General features: G+C 48.4%; 1 protein-coding gene across 1 annotated transcript in view; it reads left to right on the forward strand.

Moving 5' to 3' along the window:
- Positions 1-15,048, forward strand: part of LOC103260703 (cingulin-like protein 1) — a 92,801-nt gene extending 77,753 nt beyond the window's left edge. Inside the window, exons 9-13 of the mRNA XM_008058349.2 lie at positions 11,099-11,182; positions 11,860-11,984; positions 12,802-12,910; positions 13,280-13,443; positions 14,708-15,048. Coding sequence (XP_008056540.1) covers positions 11,099-11,182; positions 11,860-11,984; positions 12,802-12,910; positions 13,280-13,443; positions 14,708-14,843 — 618 coding nt within the window. The 3' untranslated portion in view covers positions 14,844-15,048. The remainder of the gene's footprint in view (positions 1-11,098; positions 11,183-11,859; positions 11,985-12,801; positions 12,911-13,279; positions 13,444-14,707) is intronic.
- Positions 15,049-15,104: the final 56 nt, after the last annotated feature.

The raw sequence follows: 15,104 nt of genomic DNA on the forward strand, positions 1-15,104 counted from the left end.
AAAAACTTTGGAATGATGCTGAGTCTAGGTTAGGAAATTATATGCTAAAGAATTAAAATTTAAAATCTGAATTGCAGGTATTGGGCAAAATCTTTCCTATCCAAGAAGGCACTTTCCTTTGGTCTGCTTACTCACGTGTACTTTCTTTCCCTTAGTTTAGGGTGACCAACAGCTAGAAATTTCAGTGCTTAGGGATAGCACCACTGTGAGCTGGCAGCCCCACTCAAAGTGGAAAGTAAAAAACTGACTTCTTTTCCATACCTCACTGTATCGTTTTTGACAGGTTTCTCTGCAGACAAGTGTGATACCCATGGTACTTTGCTCCTGAGAGTGAAGGAAATCGCAGCCCCAGGCTCCGTTCACCCTCCCACCTGAGTGTGGGTTCTGCCTGTGTGTTCCATGGCTGTGCTAATACCATTCCTCTAGGGGGCTGGCAGCCCAGCAGACCTGAGCTGCAGAGGCTCAGAGAGGGACCTTCCTGAAAACCAAAAGCCCATCTGGAGAGCTCAACCTTGACATTTGCCCCGCACCCCCCAAAGTTCTTATTGAAGTTTCTATTTCCTAAGTTCTCTCACTAGAATAAAAGCTGTTTTGTTATGAGTTCTTGCTAGCTTGGCTAAGTAGACACATAACCGTAGGACATTTCAGGATCAGCTAAGCATTCACAATGATGGAAGAGGTGACCATGAATTTGTTTTGCCAGCGTTTCTTGTGCCTTATGCAAAGAGGAATGGTGGGAAAATCTGTCATCCTATCAATAACCAGGCAGTTAAAACAGACTTTCAGTTCCATGTTTACACCAAAAACAAAATACAGACACACTGAACCAGAACACATTTGCCTCCCTTGGCTCAGCTGATGTCCTAAACCTAAGAGAACTGTTTACATGTCAGGTCCCAGAATTGCTGTAAGTCCTTTTTCCTTTCAACTGAGAACTTGGATCATGGGGAATAGAACTGCTATCTGTGATGCTGGTCAAGGTTGAAAATATTTCCACTGAGCGAAGAACTTGAAGTCAGTTTAAGGAGGAAGTTATGGAAACCAGGAACTTTAACTAAGTCCAAGGAGGAGGTTAAGGGAACTCACTTGGTCTGCTGAAAAAGCACTGGGCCAGAAAGCCTTTTTTCTTATTCACTTAAGCCCTACCACTAAGACTAGAAGAAGAATGGCAGATGTTTGGGGAAAGCAAAGATTCAGAATGAGGCGCTTGTGAGAATTCAGAGTTTAAGTAGAGAGTTGTGAGTTCTAACTTATTAATTTAAAGAGTGCAAGATCCAAAAAATAAAATTTCCTATGCCTTGCCTTTTCAGTGATATTAGCGAATTAACCCTTTTCGCAGAATCTTAGATTTGGCAAGGGCCTCAGAGTTCAGCTCTCTAGACTTCTCTGTAACAGATGAACTATTTAAGGACCAGAGCCACCTGGTGATTTGGCCAGAGTCATGCAGGCAGTTGGCTGCAGAACTGGCCTCAGGTCTTGATGCCCAAGGGAATTCTCTTATCTTCCAGTGCTTGCAAAATAGGATGAATGCCCACTGGGTGCGTGGCACTGTGGTAAAGCTACAAAACGACCAGAAATGGTCCCTGTCCTTGAGATATTATGGGTCAGACCTAAAAAATGGAGAATTAACATAAAAAATAAGAGATACTAAATGCCATGTGAAGGATTCAAGTAGTTCATGAAGAAAAGATCATCATAGCATAGCAAGGGTGACCATGGAAGGGTTACTAGAGAGAGGTTGACCTGGGGTCAGCTCTGAAGAAAGGGTAAGATTTCGAGAACCCAAGAGGAGTGGGAATGGAATTCTAGATACAGGGGATGGTGAGGACACGGACAGCATTTTGAGGAGCAGTGCATAGATGGCTGTGGTTCAATCAGGTTTTCAGTTTCTACAGGGAATAAAAATAGGGAAGTTTGGAGAGGCAGATTGAGGTTTTGAATGACCCTTTCTTGAAGGCAGTGGGGAACTCGAAGGCTTTTGAGCAGAACAGTGAAGCGTGCACGGTGTTCTAGAGGATCAATGTGGTAGAGAAGGGAATAAGGACTGGAAAAGAGGAAATTGGGGGGAGTCCTCAACTGTAGGGACAGAGGACAGGAGAGGCAGTGTGAAATTGAGCATTCTATCCTTTCCAAGGCTCTGGTTTTACTTTCTCTTTCTTGTGCATACACATGATACTCAATAAATACCGACCACATTGTTTATAAGTTCCCAGCCTTTCTAAGGCTTTTCTTTTTCATATATATTCAGGATAGTATTATTCAGACTGATGGATTCAGGAAATCCTAATGAGAGAAAGATTTTTCAAACTTCTTGGATGCTTGGAATTTGTTTTAGAATCTGGCTAAGATGAAGGAGAAGGGATGGATGTGCAGTTGATACAACAATATCTTCTTTTATAAAACAGGTGAGGAGTTATCTGTTTTCTCACTCAAATGTAGTTTGACCATATACAGAAAGGTTTCTGGTTGACTAATAAGCTGAAGGAAAATTCAGTTAAATCATAGGTATTTTACTGGCATATGGTCTGCTTAAATCCAGAGAAATTCTTTTTCCTCTCTTTCCTCCAAAATCCATATTTCCATCCTTAATGAGGGTTCTCTAACTGCTAGGGGCTCTGCTGTGTGCCTTACCTGCTTTCCCATTGTTTTCAGGGCTTTCAAGGTGAAGTGACTGTGTAGGGTCACACAGCCTGTGAGAGGTAGAGCCACAATTTGACTCCAAAGCCTACCACCTCTGTTCTCATCATCCCTCAAGCAGACTACGTAAGAGTCTTAAAGACTCTCCCCCTCCCAATGCATTTGGGCCTCTATTCCCAAGTTAAAAATAACGTCATGCTGTTTCTTGAGACGGGTGAGGATTTTTTTTTTTTTTTGAGTTGGAGTCTCACTCTGTCGCCCAGACTGGAGTGCAGTGGCCGCTCCCAGCCACCGCAGCCTCGACCTGCTGGGCTCCGGCGATCCTTCCACCTCAGCCTTCCGAGGAGCCAGAATTACAGGCATGCACTACCACGCCCGGCTGATTTTTTGATTTATTGTAGAGATGAGGTCTCGCTGCCCAGGCGGGTCTCGAACCCGCGGGCTCAGGCAATCCACTCACCTCAGCCTCCCAAAGGCGCGGGGATTACAGACTGAGCCACCGAGCCCAGCTATGGGTAAGGATTTAAGTTTCCCTGGTCCTCTCCTGATTCTTTATGGGTGTGGGATTCAAATAGCCAAAAAGAGATCTGGCTTGGTATGTTTTCAATATGCCTGGCAGGCTCAGTGGGCACTGCTGGTGGCTGGTGCAGACAGCTGCTGATAGCTGAGTGCAAACAGTTAACGGTAGGGCTGGGCCTAAATGGGGAGGCATTCTCTTGGCCATGGAGACCACGATGACCCAGCCCAATGGAAAGATGATTCATCCAGCCCAGAGAGCTGGCAGGCAGGAGGAAAAATACCAGCTTGAGCTTAGAGTGGCTTCACAATCTGTCCAGGACTTAGCAAGCCTGCCTTGTTGCCTTGGCAACTGCAGGATAAATCCCAGTGATAAAGTTGCAGGCTCCTACTGTCACTTTTTGGGAACTGCTCCTCAATAGCTCACACCTGCTCCCTAGCCAGCATCAGAGGATGTCACCCCAGGTAGACAGGAAGTAAGTTCTTTGCAGTCGGTGAGTGAAAGATCAAAAGGGGTTTTCTTCTTTCTTTCTTTAAAATGAAAATGATTCTCATCTCAGAACTGCCTCCTATTATATTGGCTGCTCAAAATCGCAGTGTGTACAGATGATTAATAAGAATCTTCCTTTTTTATGATTGAGCAGCATTTATAGTGGTAGCCAGGGTGTAGGTTTGCCAACCTCTTTACAGCCCAGTGATAAACACAGGTGATGGGGTTTAATATTGTTATTAACCATCATAAACACCTCTGGCTTTTCATCAACCCAAAAGACAGCTGCTTCTAATCCTGAGAGCTGGCTCAGGTCATGGGTATCTCTGACTAAAACCCAATGGAATCTGATACTGTTATTTCCGATCAAAATGCTCAGGGCTTAGCATTCTTTCAATCCAGCTGTGATAAACTTTTGCCTTCAACTCCTGTTCTGTTTTTAATTTGACTGGAAAGTTTTTGTTCAGGCTATTTAATACAGTGGAAGGATAAACAGCATGTAAAGCACTAAACTTATATAAAGAAATATTTTCCCAGCCTCAAGCCTCAAGTTTACTTTTCTGGTCCAAAGGAGGAGGCAGGCCAAGCCAGGCCAGAGATTGTGTGTGTGTGTGGCGTGTGTGTGTGTATGTGTGTGCGCGTGTGTGGTGCCAGTATGGGCTCAGGGTAAGAAGCTTCTGATTTGGATTATTCCCAAGTTAACAGGCCCAGTCCTGGGAATCACTGCACTGAGAAATAAGCTAACAGTGGCCGCACATGGAATACTTTATGGGTTTATGGTGAACCCATTCTTCTTGGGGCAATGCCCTAACATCATGTAGTCTTCTTACACCGTGTGTAAGACTCCACACGGTGGATTTACGTTAGAATTTAGTGTCAGGCCGTGCTTTTTGAAGAATTAAAGGAGGCCTATCATGTTGGCCAAAATCCTTGGTTTCAAAAGACTCAAGAAAAATGAACTGCCCGATCACAGTAACTATTAAGTTTTATGATTGTATATTTATTCTTTCTTGTTCTTCACTCTGATTTATTTTACACTTTCATTTTAATAATCATCGTTTGAAGGATTGTGGTGGGGTATAAATAATTACTTGTTTTTTTCCTTTGGAGAGTCACCATTTGCCTGGGGTTCTCCGGGGTTTCTCAAACTGCAGAAACCCATGCTAAGTGTTCCCCTGTTTCTTGGTGGGACCCAGACTTTTTAGCCAATGGCACTGAGGGTGCGAGACTGTAGTCAGTGGCTGCTTCTTTAAGTCACAGGTTTTGTCCTGAACCCCCAGCCTGGGCACAGTGCTGCATGACCACTTGGCAATTCTGGAATCCCTCCATGATGCTCTCTGCCTCACTGCGTTGTAGATGCTTTCCCCATTGGGCTCCAAAGCCCTTGCCTGAACTCTCCCTCCTCGCAGGATTTCGCCCTTCTTTGAGAGACTAGGTCCTACAGGTTTGCTGAGAGACCATGGGGAAGTGTTGAAGGAGCATATCATTTTCAGTCAGAAAACCTTTTATTGAAATCCCAGAGCTGCTTCCAACCCACTCTGACTCAAGTTTCTAGACCTTCCACCTGGAAAATCAGGGTGATGACACCTGCCCCAGAGAGTTCCTACTTGGTGCCCGGTTTGAGAGGCTCTTGACTCTTGGTATTCCCATCTCATTCCCAAGAGCACAGCTGCAACAAGATACTCACCTCTGCTCTGCTGGCCTTTTAGTGCCTTCTGGTATTTTTTGGCTTCACACCCCACAGCAATGAGATTTCCAAATTTCTTTCCCCTCTTATCCCTTCACTTTTGGGAAAATAATCTCCTTTCTTTCCCTTCCTTGCCTCTCCCTCAGTCCTGGTGTGTCCTCTTTATCTCTGACTCAGAGAAAGAGGTTCTCTCCCCACACTCATACTGACCCCAGGATGGACCTGGATCCTGCCCTCCCTGTGATTGGCGGCCGATCTCTTGCCACACTGCCTTCTCGATGTCCATCGGCTAACTTTCCCCCTCTCTACGGCTTCTCACCACCGCCTGCCAATAGCTTTGACCTTGGTCATATCTGTTGTCTCAGTTGCTGCTAGGGTCCAGAGGAGAGGCCTGTCCTTCTTTTTCCCCTCCCCACCCCCAGCTTTGCAGTCAGGCTCCCCCTCTTGCTGAGCCTTCCAGAGCAAATGTGTTCTTGTTCAGCTCGGGTGCTTTTCCTGCAGTCCTCGCCCTTGTTGGCTTTGGGGATAGGTCAGTGTCCTGGTTTCTCCCTGCTTCCCTTGGTGTGGGGAGGACTCCCCTGGGGCATGGTTCTGGATCCTCTTTATTCTCGATACATGTCTCCCAAGTGGTGAGCTCGTGTCCTGTGGCTTCCACCGGCATTGCCCAGTCACCCTGCCACTACCTGCAGCACGCCCCAGACTCTAGGCACAGGTGGAGGTGTTAATAGTGCTCACGTCATTGGGTGGCCGTGAGGGGTAAATGAAATAATACTGGTCAGATGCTCAAGACCTACTTTAGTAAGTGCAGTCAAGATGTGAGCTGCTGTCACAATCATGGGCCCTGTGTGACTATCCCATGTCTCCCTGTCTATCTGATCTCTCAACCTGCCCTCTTGCCTCCCCACATGCCTAATTCAGCCCTTCCATCACTCTCCTCTTTCTTACCAACTGCTTTGTTATTGGTACCCATCCCCTGGTTTGGAAATCTGCATTCCCTACCCCACCCTTTCTCTACCCTGCCTAACCTTGACCTCTCATGTAACTCTCAGCTTGGTGTGTCTTTTCCTGGAAGTCGGTTGTCACTCAGTGTGCCTGCCGCAGCATGCTATCCTTCACTGTTGCAGTGACACTGACCACATGTACAGGGCTTGTTTGTTTGTCCCCCACTAGGCTGTGGGGGGGGCAGGCACTGCATGGGTCTTTTTGTCACAATGTCTGGCATAGGACTGATAACGTAGTTTGAACAATGAGTGGGTACACCCCATCATTTCAAGACCACCCTTCCCCCAGTGTGCAAGTGTGTATGCTTACAAACTCACACTCACCTTGACAAAGTGGGTTTCCCCCCAGGGGAAATTCCCCGTGGTTTGAAAGAGGGGTGGCTACTCTGCCTAAGGACAGAGGCAGGGGCCTCTGGCTTCCTCAGAAGCACCCGAAGAGAAGAAGGAGACTCCAAATTCTGCTTTCGTTGTGTCACAGGCCAGCTCAAGGGGCCCTTAAAGATTGTCTCATTCAGTCAAGTCCCCTGCTTAGGGACAAGAAGGCTGCATCCCAGAGGTGAGACGAACAAGGTCACAGGCAAGTGACAGCCGAGCCAGCAAGACAAGCCAGGTCATAGCTGCCCATCTATAATTGCTTCCCATTGCGGTAGAAGTTTAACCACGTCCTCTGCCCAAGGGCTGTGAACACAACGGCCGTCCCTGGGAGGCACGTCTGTCCGCAATCCCATAGCCTAGCCATCCTGATGATCTCCATGTATGGGGTGGCAGCGGCTGCTCAGAAACCCCGTTTGGAGTGGACTGTGAGCCTGCATTCGTTACCCCCGGATTCTGTGCTCGTGTAACAGTCACAGCAGTCATCCCGGTACCCTCTTTGCAGCATGTGATTCTCGAGGGGTTGGGGCCCAGCGGAGCAGGAGTGGGCCGCGGGCAGGGTTTACGTGCTCTGCCTGCTGATCCTGCGCATTCCTGGCATTTCTCCCCTGCTCTATGCAGGGATGCCCTAAGGAAACTGGGCTGCCTGCCCGCCCGTGTCTTGGTTTTTATGTTACAGCTACGTTTGAACTCTGGGTCTGTTTGACTCTTTTTCATTTAGCTGGTCCAGAGAGACAGAGCCGGTGAATAGCGGGCAGTGAGCAGGCTCGGCCTGGTTTTAGTCCTGCTCTCTACAATTACTAGTATAACTACCCTAGGCCTCAGTTTTCTTGGCTGAACATTCTGAATCTCCATGACTGAGAAGCCTGCCAGTCAGAAATTTGAAGCCACGAGCAATTTTGTGACCACATGGGATCTCCCCTCCACCTTCAGGGGCAGAGAGGCCCAGCATCCTCTTGTAGTATCTGAGGCTCCATGTCTAGGCCCCGCCCATCCTGCCAGCCTCATTCCTCACCACCACCTGTTGCCCACTGTGGATCAGCCACACCGTGCCACCATGGGAGTCAGCGAGCAAATGCAGGCCTGCCCCAGTGTGGTGGTGTCTCCTCTTATCATTGCCAGAACCCCCAGTTCTTGTTCTCTGGGGAGGGGGACAGTTAGGAAGGTGTGAACTTATCTTTTGTTTTTTTGAATTGGAGTCTCACTCTGTCGCCCAGGCTGGAGTGCCATGGCACACTCACGGCCACTCCAGCGTTGATCTGCTGGGCTCTGGCGATCCTTCCACTTCAGTCTTCCAAGTAGCTGGAACTACAGGTGCACACTACCACGCCCAGTTAATTTTTTATTTTATTGTAGAGACGAGGTCTCACTAAGTTGCCCATGCTGGTTCCAGGCAATCCATTCGCCTCGGCCTCCCAAAGTGCTGGGAATACAGACTGAGCCACTGAACCCGGTCAAACTTATATTTTTACTCACTAGGGTGTTTTTACAGGTGGCAGAAATTCAACTTTTGAGGCCAGACCAGGTGAGCCTGTGTCAAATGCTCCCCAGGCTCTGATGTCCAGGGATTCTTGTATATTCATCTCTTAACTATGCTGGACCCCGCACTGGTTTTTCATTCTTAGGTGATTTCATTTTACTGGCCCACCTTAATTCTTCTGACTCCAGGCCGCCCTCTGCTGGACTGTTCTGGCAACAGAGTCTGGGACCTCTGTGAAACACCTCCCCACATGCCCCCAACTCCTGCGCAAGCCTACTGGGAATAGGGGAAAGACAGTCAGGCAGTAGGATTTCTTTCCCGATGCTACTCAGCTAGGCTTCTTTCCTGAGCATAGAAGTAACACTTAGCTTGTGTCAGGTCACCCGAAGCTGACTTCTGTTTCTGACATAAGAAGGGAGACCATCTCGCGGTGTCTGAGATGTGCTCACAGGGAAGTCCTTTCCGAAGTTTGAGCTTATATTGCTGCAGTCAGGAGCTCAGGTGAATGCTAGGCCCCTGCACCATTTCAAGTTATGTAGGTCTCAGGCAAGTTGAGTGACTAACTTGTCCCGGTTCATTGAGGACTTTCCCAGATTTATGGAAACATCCTGAGAGCATCCTCAGTCCCAGACAAACTTGGACAGTGAGACTCCGACTCAAAAAAAAAATTTCTTTTTCTTATAAGTTACCCTGGATTAGGTCCCACCCACCCTAATGACCTCATTTTTTTTTTTTTAATAATTAATCAGTATTTTTATTATAGTTTTGTGGGGTACAGTTAAGGGTTAGGTGTACAATTACGTTTCATTCAGACACCCTGTTGATAAGAGGTGTTTTCCCAGCCCCAGACAGATATTTGCTACTGTTAATCCCATCCCCCTCCCCCCCATAGTTTCCCAGTACCGTTAGTCATTTTCTTATAGTATTACATTGGATGTTCAAGGTCCATTATATGAGTGAGAACATGTGATATTCGGATCTTTGTTTCTGTGAGAGGTCACTCAGTATTATAGACTCTAGTTCCATCCAGGTTGCTGCGAAATTCATGATTTTGTTCTTTTTTATGGCTGCGTAGTATTCCATCGTGTATATGTACCACATTTTTTTAATCCAGTCCTCTTTTGATGGGCAGCATGGTTGTTTCCAGGTTCTTGCTATTGTGAACAATGCTGCGATAAACATACGTGTGCAGGTATCTTTTTTATAGAGTGATTTGTGTTCTTCAGGGTATATTCCCAGTAGGGGGATTGCAGGGTCATATGGAAGGTCAATTTTTAGAGCTTTTAGGAATCGCCACACTGCTTTCCACAGAGGTTGCACTAGTTTACACTCCCACCAACAGTGTAGAAGTGTTCCCTTTTCACCACACCCTCTCCAGCAGCTGTTATTTTTTGAGTTGTTGATAATTGCCATTCTGACTGGAGTTAGGTGGTATCTCAGTGTGGTTTTGATTTGCATCTCCCTGATGATTAGTGAGGTTGAGCATTTCTTTATGTGTTTGTTGCCTTCTCGAATGTCTTCTTTTGTGAAGTGTCTGTTCATATCTTTTGCCCATTTTATAATGGAGTTGTTTGTTTTCTTCTTTTCAGTACGTTTCAGTTCCTTGTAGATCCAGGATGTTAAGCCTTTGTCAGACCTAGAGTTGGCAAAGACTTTTTCCCAGTCTGTAGGCTGTCTTCCTGCTCTCTTGATGGTTTCTTTGGCTTTGCAGAAGCTTGTCAGTTTAATAAGGTCCCATTTGTCTATCTTCTCTCTTAAGTCCTGTGGGTTTCGGGTTTTGTACAGGAATTGGATGCCAGTTCCGATTTCCATGAGAGTATTTCCTTCCTTTTCTAAGGTTCTTATGGTTTGAGGTTTTACATTTAGGTCTCTGATCCATTTGGAGTTAACCTTTGTGCATGGGGATAGATAGGGGTCCTGTTTCAATCTTCTGCATGTGGTCAACCAGTTTTCCCAGCACCATTTACTGAATAGGTTCTCTTCTCCCCACTGGTAGGTGGTGGGGAATGACCTCATTTTAACTTGCTTACTGTGAAGACCCCATCTCCATCTCCAAATAAGGTCACATGGAAGATACTGGGGGTTAGGATGTCAGCATATTTTTGGGGGATGGGACACAATTCAACTTATTTATTAATTTATTTTTTATTTTTATTTTTTGAGTTGTAGTCTCACTCTGTCACCCAGACTGGAGTGCAGCGGCCGCTCCCGGCCACCGCAGCCTCGACCCGCTGGGCTCCAGCGATCCTTCCGCCTCAGCCTTCCAAGTAGCTGGAACTACAGGCGCGCGCTACCACGCCTGGCTAATTTCTTGATTTATTGTAGAGATGAGGTCTCGCCAAGTTGCCCAAGGTGGTTCTCGAACCCACGGACTCAGGCATTCCACTCACCTCAGCCTCCCAAGGCGCTGGGATTACAGGCTGAGCCACCAAGCCCAGCTTATTTATTTATTTTTGAATCAGGTGTCTTACTCTGTCACCCAGACTGGAGTGCAGTGGCATGATTATGGATCACAGCAACCTTGACCTCCAGGGCTCAGGTGACCCTTCCATCCCAGCATCACAAGTAGCTGGGATTACAGGTGTGCACCACCACGCCCAGATAATTTTGTTTTTTTATTTTTATTTTTGAAGAGATGAGATTTCACTCTGTTGCCCAGGCTGGCAATTCAGCTTATAACAGCAGGGTTAGCTATGACTGTTATTGTTATTTGTATCACTATCTTTGCAATCACTGAGGAACCAAGAAAGAACTGAGAAACAAATCCTATACCCAAGAGCAAATTCGGGAGGGGCCCTGAGGGCAATCCCCTTCAGAGAAGGTGAATGTTGGGATTCAGTTTCTGCTCACCATTTCAGGAAAAGGATATAGGAGCAATCCCTTTAACCTGTGGGCTTTTGTTCTGCTTGCTGTAGATGGAGCAGGTGAGGAGCGAACTGCTTCAGGAGAGAGCTGTGAGGCAAGACCTGGAGTGTGACAAGATTTCCCTGGAGAGACAGGTGAGGGCAGCTGGCCCCGTGAGCCCCCTCCCCATCACCCTGACTGGACTAGCACCCCTCGGAGGCTCCTCCTTTACTTAGCATCCTCAGGACTCTGGGGCACAGCTCACCCAAGCGGGTGAGGTGTTTCTAAGGCCTTTTCCAGAGAGGTTTTTCTCAGTTGTTAAATCTTTGGAAGCTTGACAGCCGCGAGAGGAGAAATTGCAAGTGCTATTTTTCTAGATCCTGTTGAGGGCTGAATTCCAGTGTAAAGCGAATGCAAAAGAGTCCGTGTCATCAAACGTACAAGTGGCTAAGAAAGCTTAATTAGATTGTTATTTCTTTTACACACTGTTCATGTCAGTTCTTCACTGAATATGATTAGGGAAGGAGCCTATTTGACCTGTCCCCTCCTGCAAGTTTATAAAGGATGAGGCCAAACCCACTTGACATCCAGGAGTCTTAGGCCGTGCGTGCCAGAGATTCCATTCAGGCCTATGAGGGAATGTAATAGAATCTCTTCTTTTGGTCTGATAGCACCTGAGCTCAAGGGTTTTCCCTAGAAACACCTCTGGGTTCCCCAGGTCCCCAGGCCACGTGTCCTGGTGTGGAAAGCAACCTTATCTTAGGCATGGACCAAATATCTGGCTCCTCCACCTTTGTGTTCTGCTCCTCACGATCTCCCTGTCTGATTCCAGAACAAGGACTTAAAGAGCCGGATTATCCACCTGGAAGGCTCCTACAGGTCCAGCAAAGAGGGGCTGGTGGTACAGATGGAGGCTAGGATCGCAGAGCTGGAGGACCGCCTGGAGGGTGAGGAGAGGTAAGCCCACCTGTGGCACAGAGGAGTGGTAAACGTACTGCAGTGCACCCTCAGGTGTGGTATTGCTTCCACTCCTCATAAGCTTGTGAGGAAGGCAGAGCAAGTACGAGCTTGCTGTTATTGTTTCCATTTCACAGATGAGAAAACAGAGACCTGTCAAAATAAGAGCCTGGAGTGAGGTAGCCTGGCTAAATTAAAGCTTAGGACCCCACTCGCTCCTCAGGCCATAGCTTTGACACTGTGCTTACGGTTCCTTTCTCCTTTCCCTATGTAGGACAGGCAGCCTCAGAAGCTGCTGAATTTGGGCCAGATTAGTGGCCAGGGCCTGACTCTGCCATTGGGGCCAGGTGTATTTAAGTGAAGGCTGATTGGCCCCTGTCAGGGACGGGGCAAGTCCTCCCACAATGGGTGGTCAGGCGACCATACTCCTTTCCAGTTGTCTGCAGCTAACTCTCAAATTGCAGCCCGGGGCCCATGCCAGGCTGAACCTGAGCAGCCTTAGCTCTTCCTCATGGCCCCCACCTTCTGAGAAAGGGTGTGATGCACGGAGGAGACCTGAAATGTGAAGCTCAGGAGTGGAAAAACTCAGGGTGGTTCCAGTCGGGCTTAGCCCTTGCTGGCTCCGCAGCCTCTTCTCGGAGTCTTGGCCCCTCCTGTCTCACGAGCAGCCCTTTCCTCCCGTGCAGTTGTGTTTCTCTGACCCTAAGCCTTGGGCTGACTGGGCACCCTAGCTGGAGCATCCTCTCCTTAGCAGCTGGGGCTGAGCCCCCAGTGGGGCTAGGAATGAGACTCGGTTCTGTCTCCTTTGCCCTTCCAGGGACCGGGCCAGCCTCCAGCTCAGCAACCGGCGGCTGGAGCGGAAAGTGAAGGAGCTGGTGATGCAGGTGGACGATGAGCACCTGTCACTGACCGACCAGAAGGACCAGGTGAGAGCCTCTGCGTGTTCTTTCGTTCTCAGTTGAGATCGTATGTCTCCAGCTGGGAAAGCAAGGGAGGCAGGGCCTCCCCTGGCAGGCAGTGGAGACCAGTGGGCCGATTCCTGCTTTTCCAATCATGTCATAGAATGGGGGCCTGCTGGCCTACTTAAGTAGGGTACTTTAGCACACTTCCAACCTGGAGTTGTCTTAGAGCCTGCTCTCCGTGCTTCCTGTGAGACTGGTTGCTCCATTGCCTTGTCTTGGTTGCCTGGGGAGAAAGTGGCTGGACCCGGGCTTTTCTCCGTGTGGGGCTGCTCTGCATCCAGCTGGGCCGAGCCACGGGGACCAGCACTCAACCCACCCTGTCTCCCGATGCAGCTGAGCTTGCGCTTGAAAGCAATGAAGCGGCAGGTGGAGGAGGCCGAGGAAGAAATCGACAGACTGGAAAGTTCGAAAAAGAAGCTGCAGAGGGAGCTGGAGGAGCAGATGGATGTGAATGAGCAGCTGCAGGGGCAACTCAACGCTGTGAAGAAGGACTTAAGGTGGGTGGGTGTGGTGGCCCTATGGGGGCTGATTTGATGCTTGTTGCTTTCAGAGCATTCACTTGTGGGCTCAAGCCAGCTTCCCATTCTTGCTTTTGGGGTTGTCTCATCCTAGAGGTGAAGGTGGCTATGTCTACTTCATTCACCCCACATGTTCGATAGGGTCTCTCGTGTGTCATTCTTATACCAATGCCCCAGTGTCAGCTGGGCAGGTATTATCCTTGTTGACTGTAAGAGGAAACTGAGGCTTGAGCTCACACCACCATGGAGGAACAGTTTCTGGACCAGCTTGCTTTTGTCTGACTTAGGGAGAAATAGGGTCAGGTTTTGATTTTTGTCTTCATGAGGACTAGGATATCCCAAGGCTGGTTTCCAAAGAGGGCAGCTCTCTAAAGTTCCTCTGCTGTGGTCCTAAGGATATGGAGAGTGGATGGCAGGGTGGTGGCTATGTGGATGGCTCTCTCTGCCCCAGGGTGTCTCTGCCCGGGGCACTGAGGTCAGGGGGTAAGATTCGGCTCACGTGCATCCGTGGAGCTGGGTTTTTCTTGGAGGCCAGCTGTGACCTGGGCCTCTGAGCTGCTGGGTTGGTAGTTCTCCTGTAAATGGACAGAACACTCCAGCCCATTGAGAGCCCTGTAAAACAAGGCTCATCTGTTGGGAAACTACCTTCAAAGTTGGCATGAGGGTGCATTGTTAAAGGGAGTACCAAAAGCTCAGAAATCAAGATCTATAACATTTTAATATTTTAATTGAATATTTAAAAATCTTAATGCATACAATGCAAGGTGAACAAGATATCAACATTTTAGGCCAGGTGCCATGGCTCATGCCTATAATCCCAGCTCTTTGGGAGACTGAGGTGGGAGGATTTTTTAAGTCCAGGAATTCAAAACTGCAGTCAGCTGTGATCACTCCAGTCCACTCCAGCTTGGGCAACAGAGTGAGACCCAATTAAAAAAAAAAAAAAAAAAAAAAGACGAGGAGGAAGAGAGAAAAACTTTGGAGTTCGGGCAGAAGGGGAAATCAATAATACTGAGCCTGTCCCATCCTGGCCGACCCTTTCAGCGCGAGTTTCCTGTGCTGAAAGGGGTCTAGACAGCTCTCTGTGGCTGAAGGAACCACAGGTGCAGGCCTGTGAAGTCCATGTGTTCATATGCCGCTCAGTGGGGAGGAGGGACAGAAGCCTGAGACTCCACCCTCATCTCCAAACCAGAGACAAGCCCCAGCCCAGGGCCAGGAAACATGTCCCATGTTGTTTCTGCAGACTTAAGAAGCTGCCGAGTAAAGTGCTGGACGACATGGACGACGATGACGACCTCAGCACGGATGGGGGTAGCCTCTGTGAGGTGCCCCTGAGCTTCACCTTCTCCAAGGACAGCTCTGCTGCCAGCCAGATCTGAGTCCTCTGAAGGGCTGTCAAAACGGCCTCACTCCTACAGGACGGTGGGAAGCCCAGAGCAGGAGGCAGGAAGGGAGTGTCTGTCTGCCTTGGGGACCCACTGCCTCCTCTTCACACAGCATGCCAATCCCCCAGTGTTACATTCCTCGCTCGTGTCTCTCAGTGGGTCCAGACAGTCAGCGACTGCAGTTTAAAATGTTGGAATGCAGCCAGGCTCGGTGGCTCAGCCTGTAATCCCGCGCCTTTGGGAGGCTGAGGTGAG

The sequence above is a fragment of the Carlito syrichta genome, unplaced genomic scaffold (assembly GCF_000164805.1).
Source record: "Carlito syrichta isolate Samal-C Ts95f unplaced genomic scaffold, Tarsius_syrichta-2.0.1 Scaffold303305, whole genome shotgun sequence".
Taxonomy (NCBI): Eukaryota; Metazoa; Chordata; class Mammalia; order Primates; family Tarsiidae; genus Carlito; species Carlito syrichta.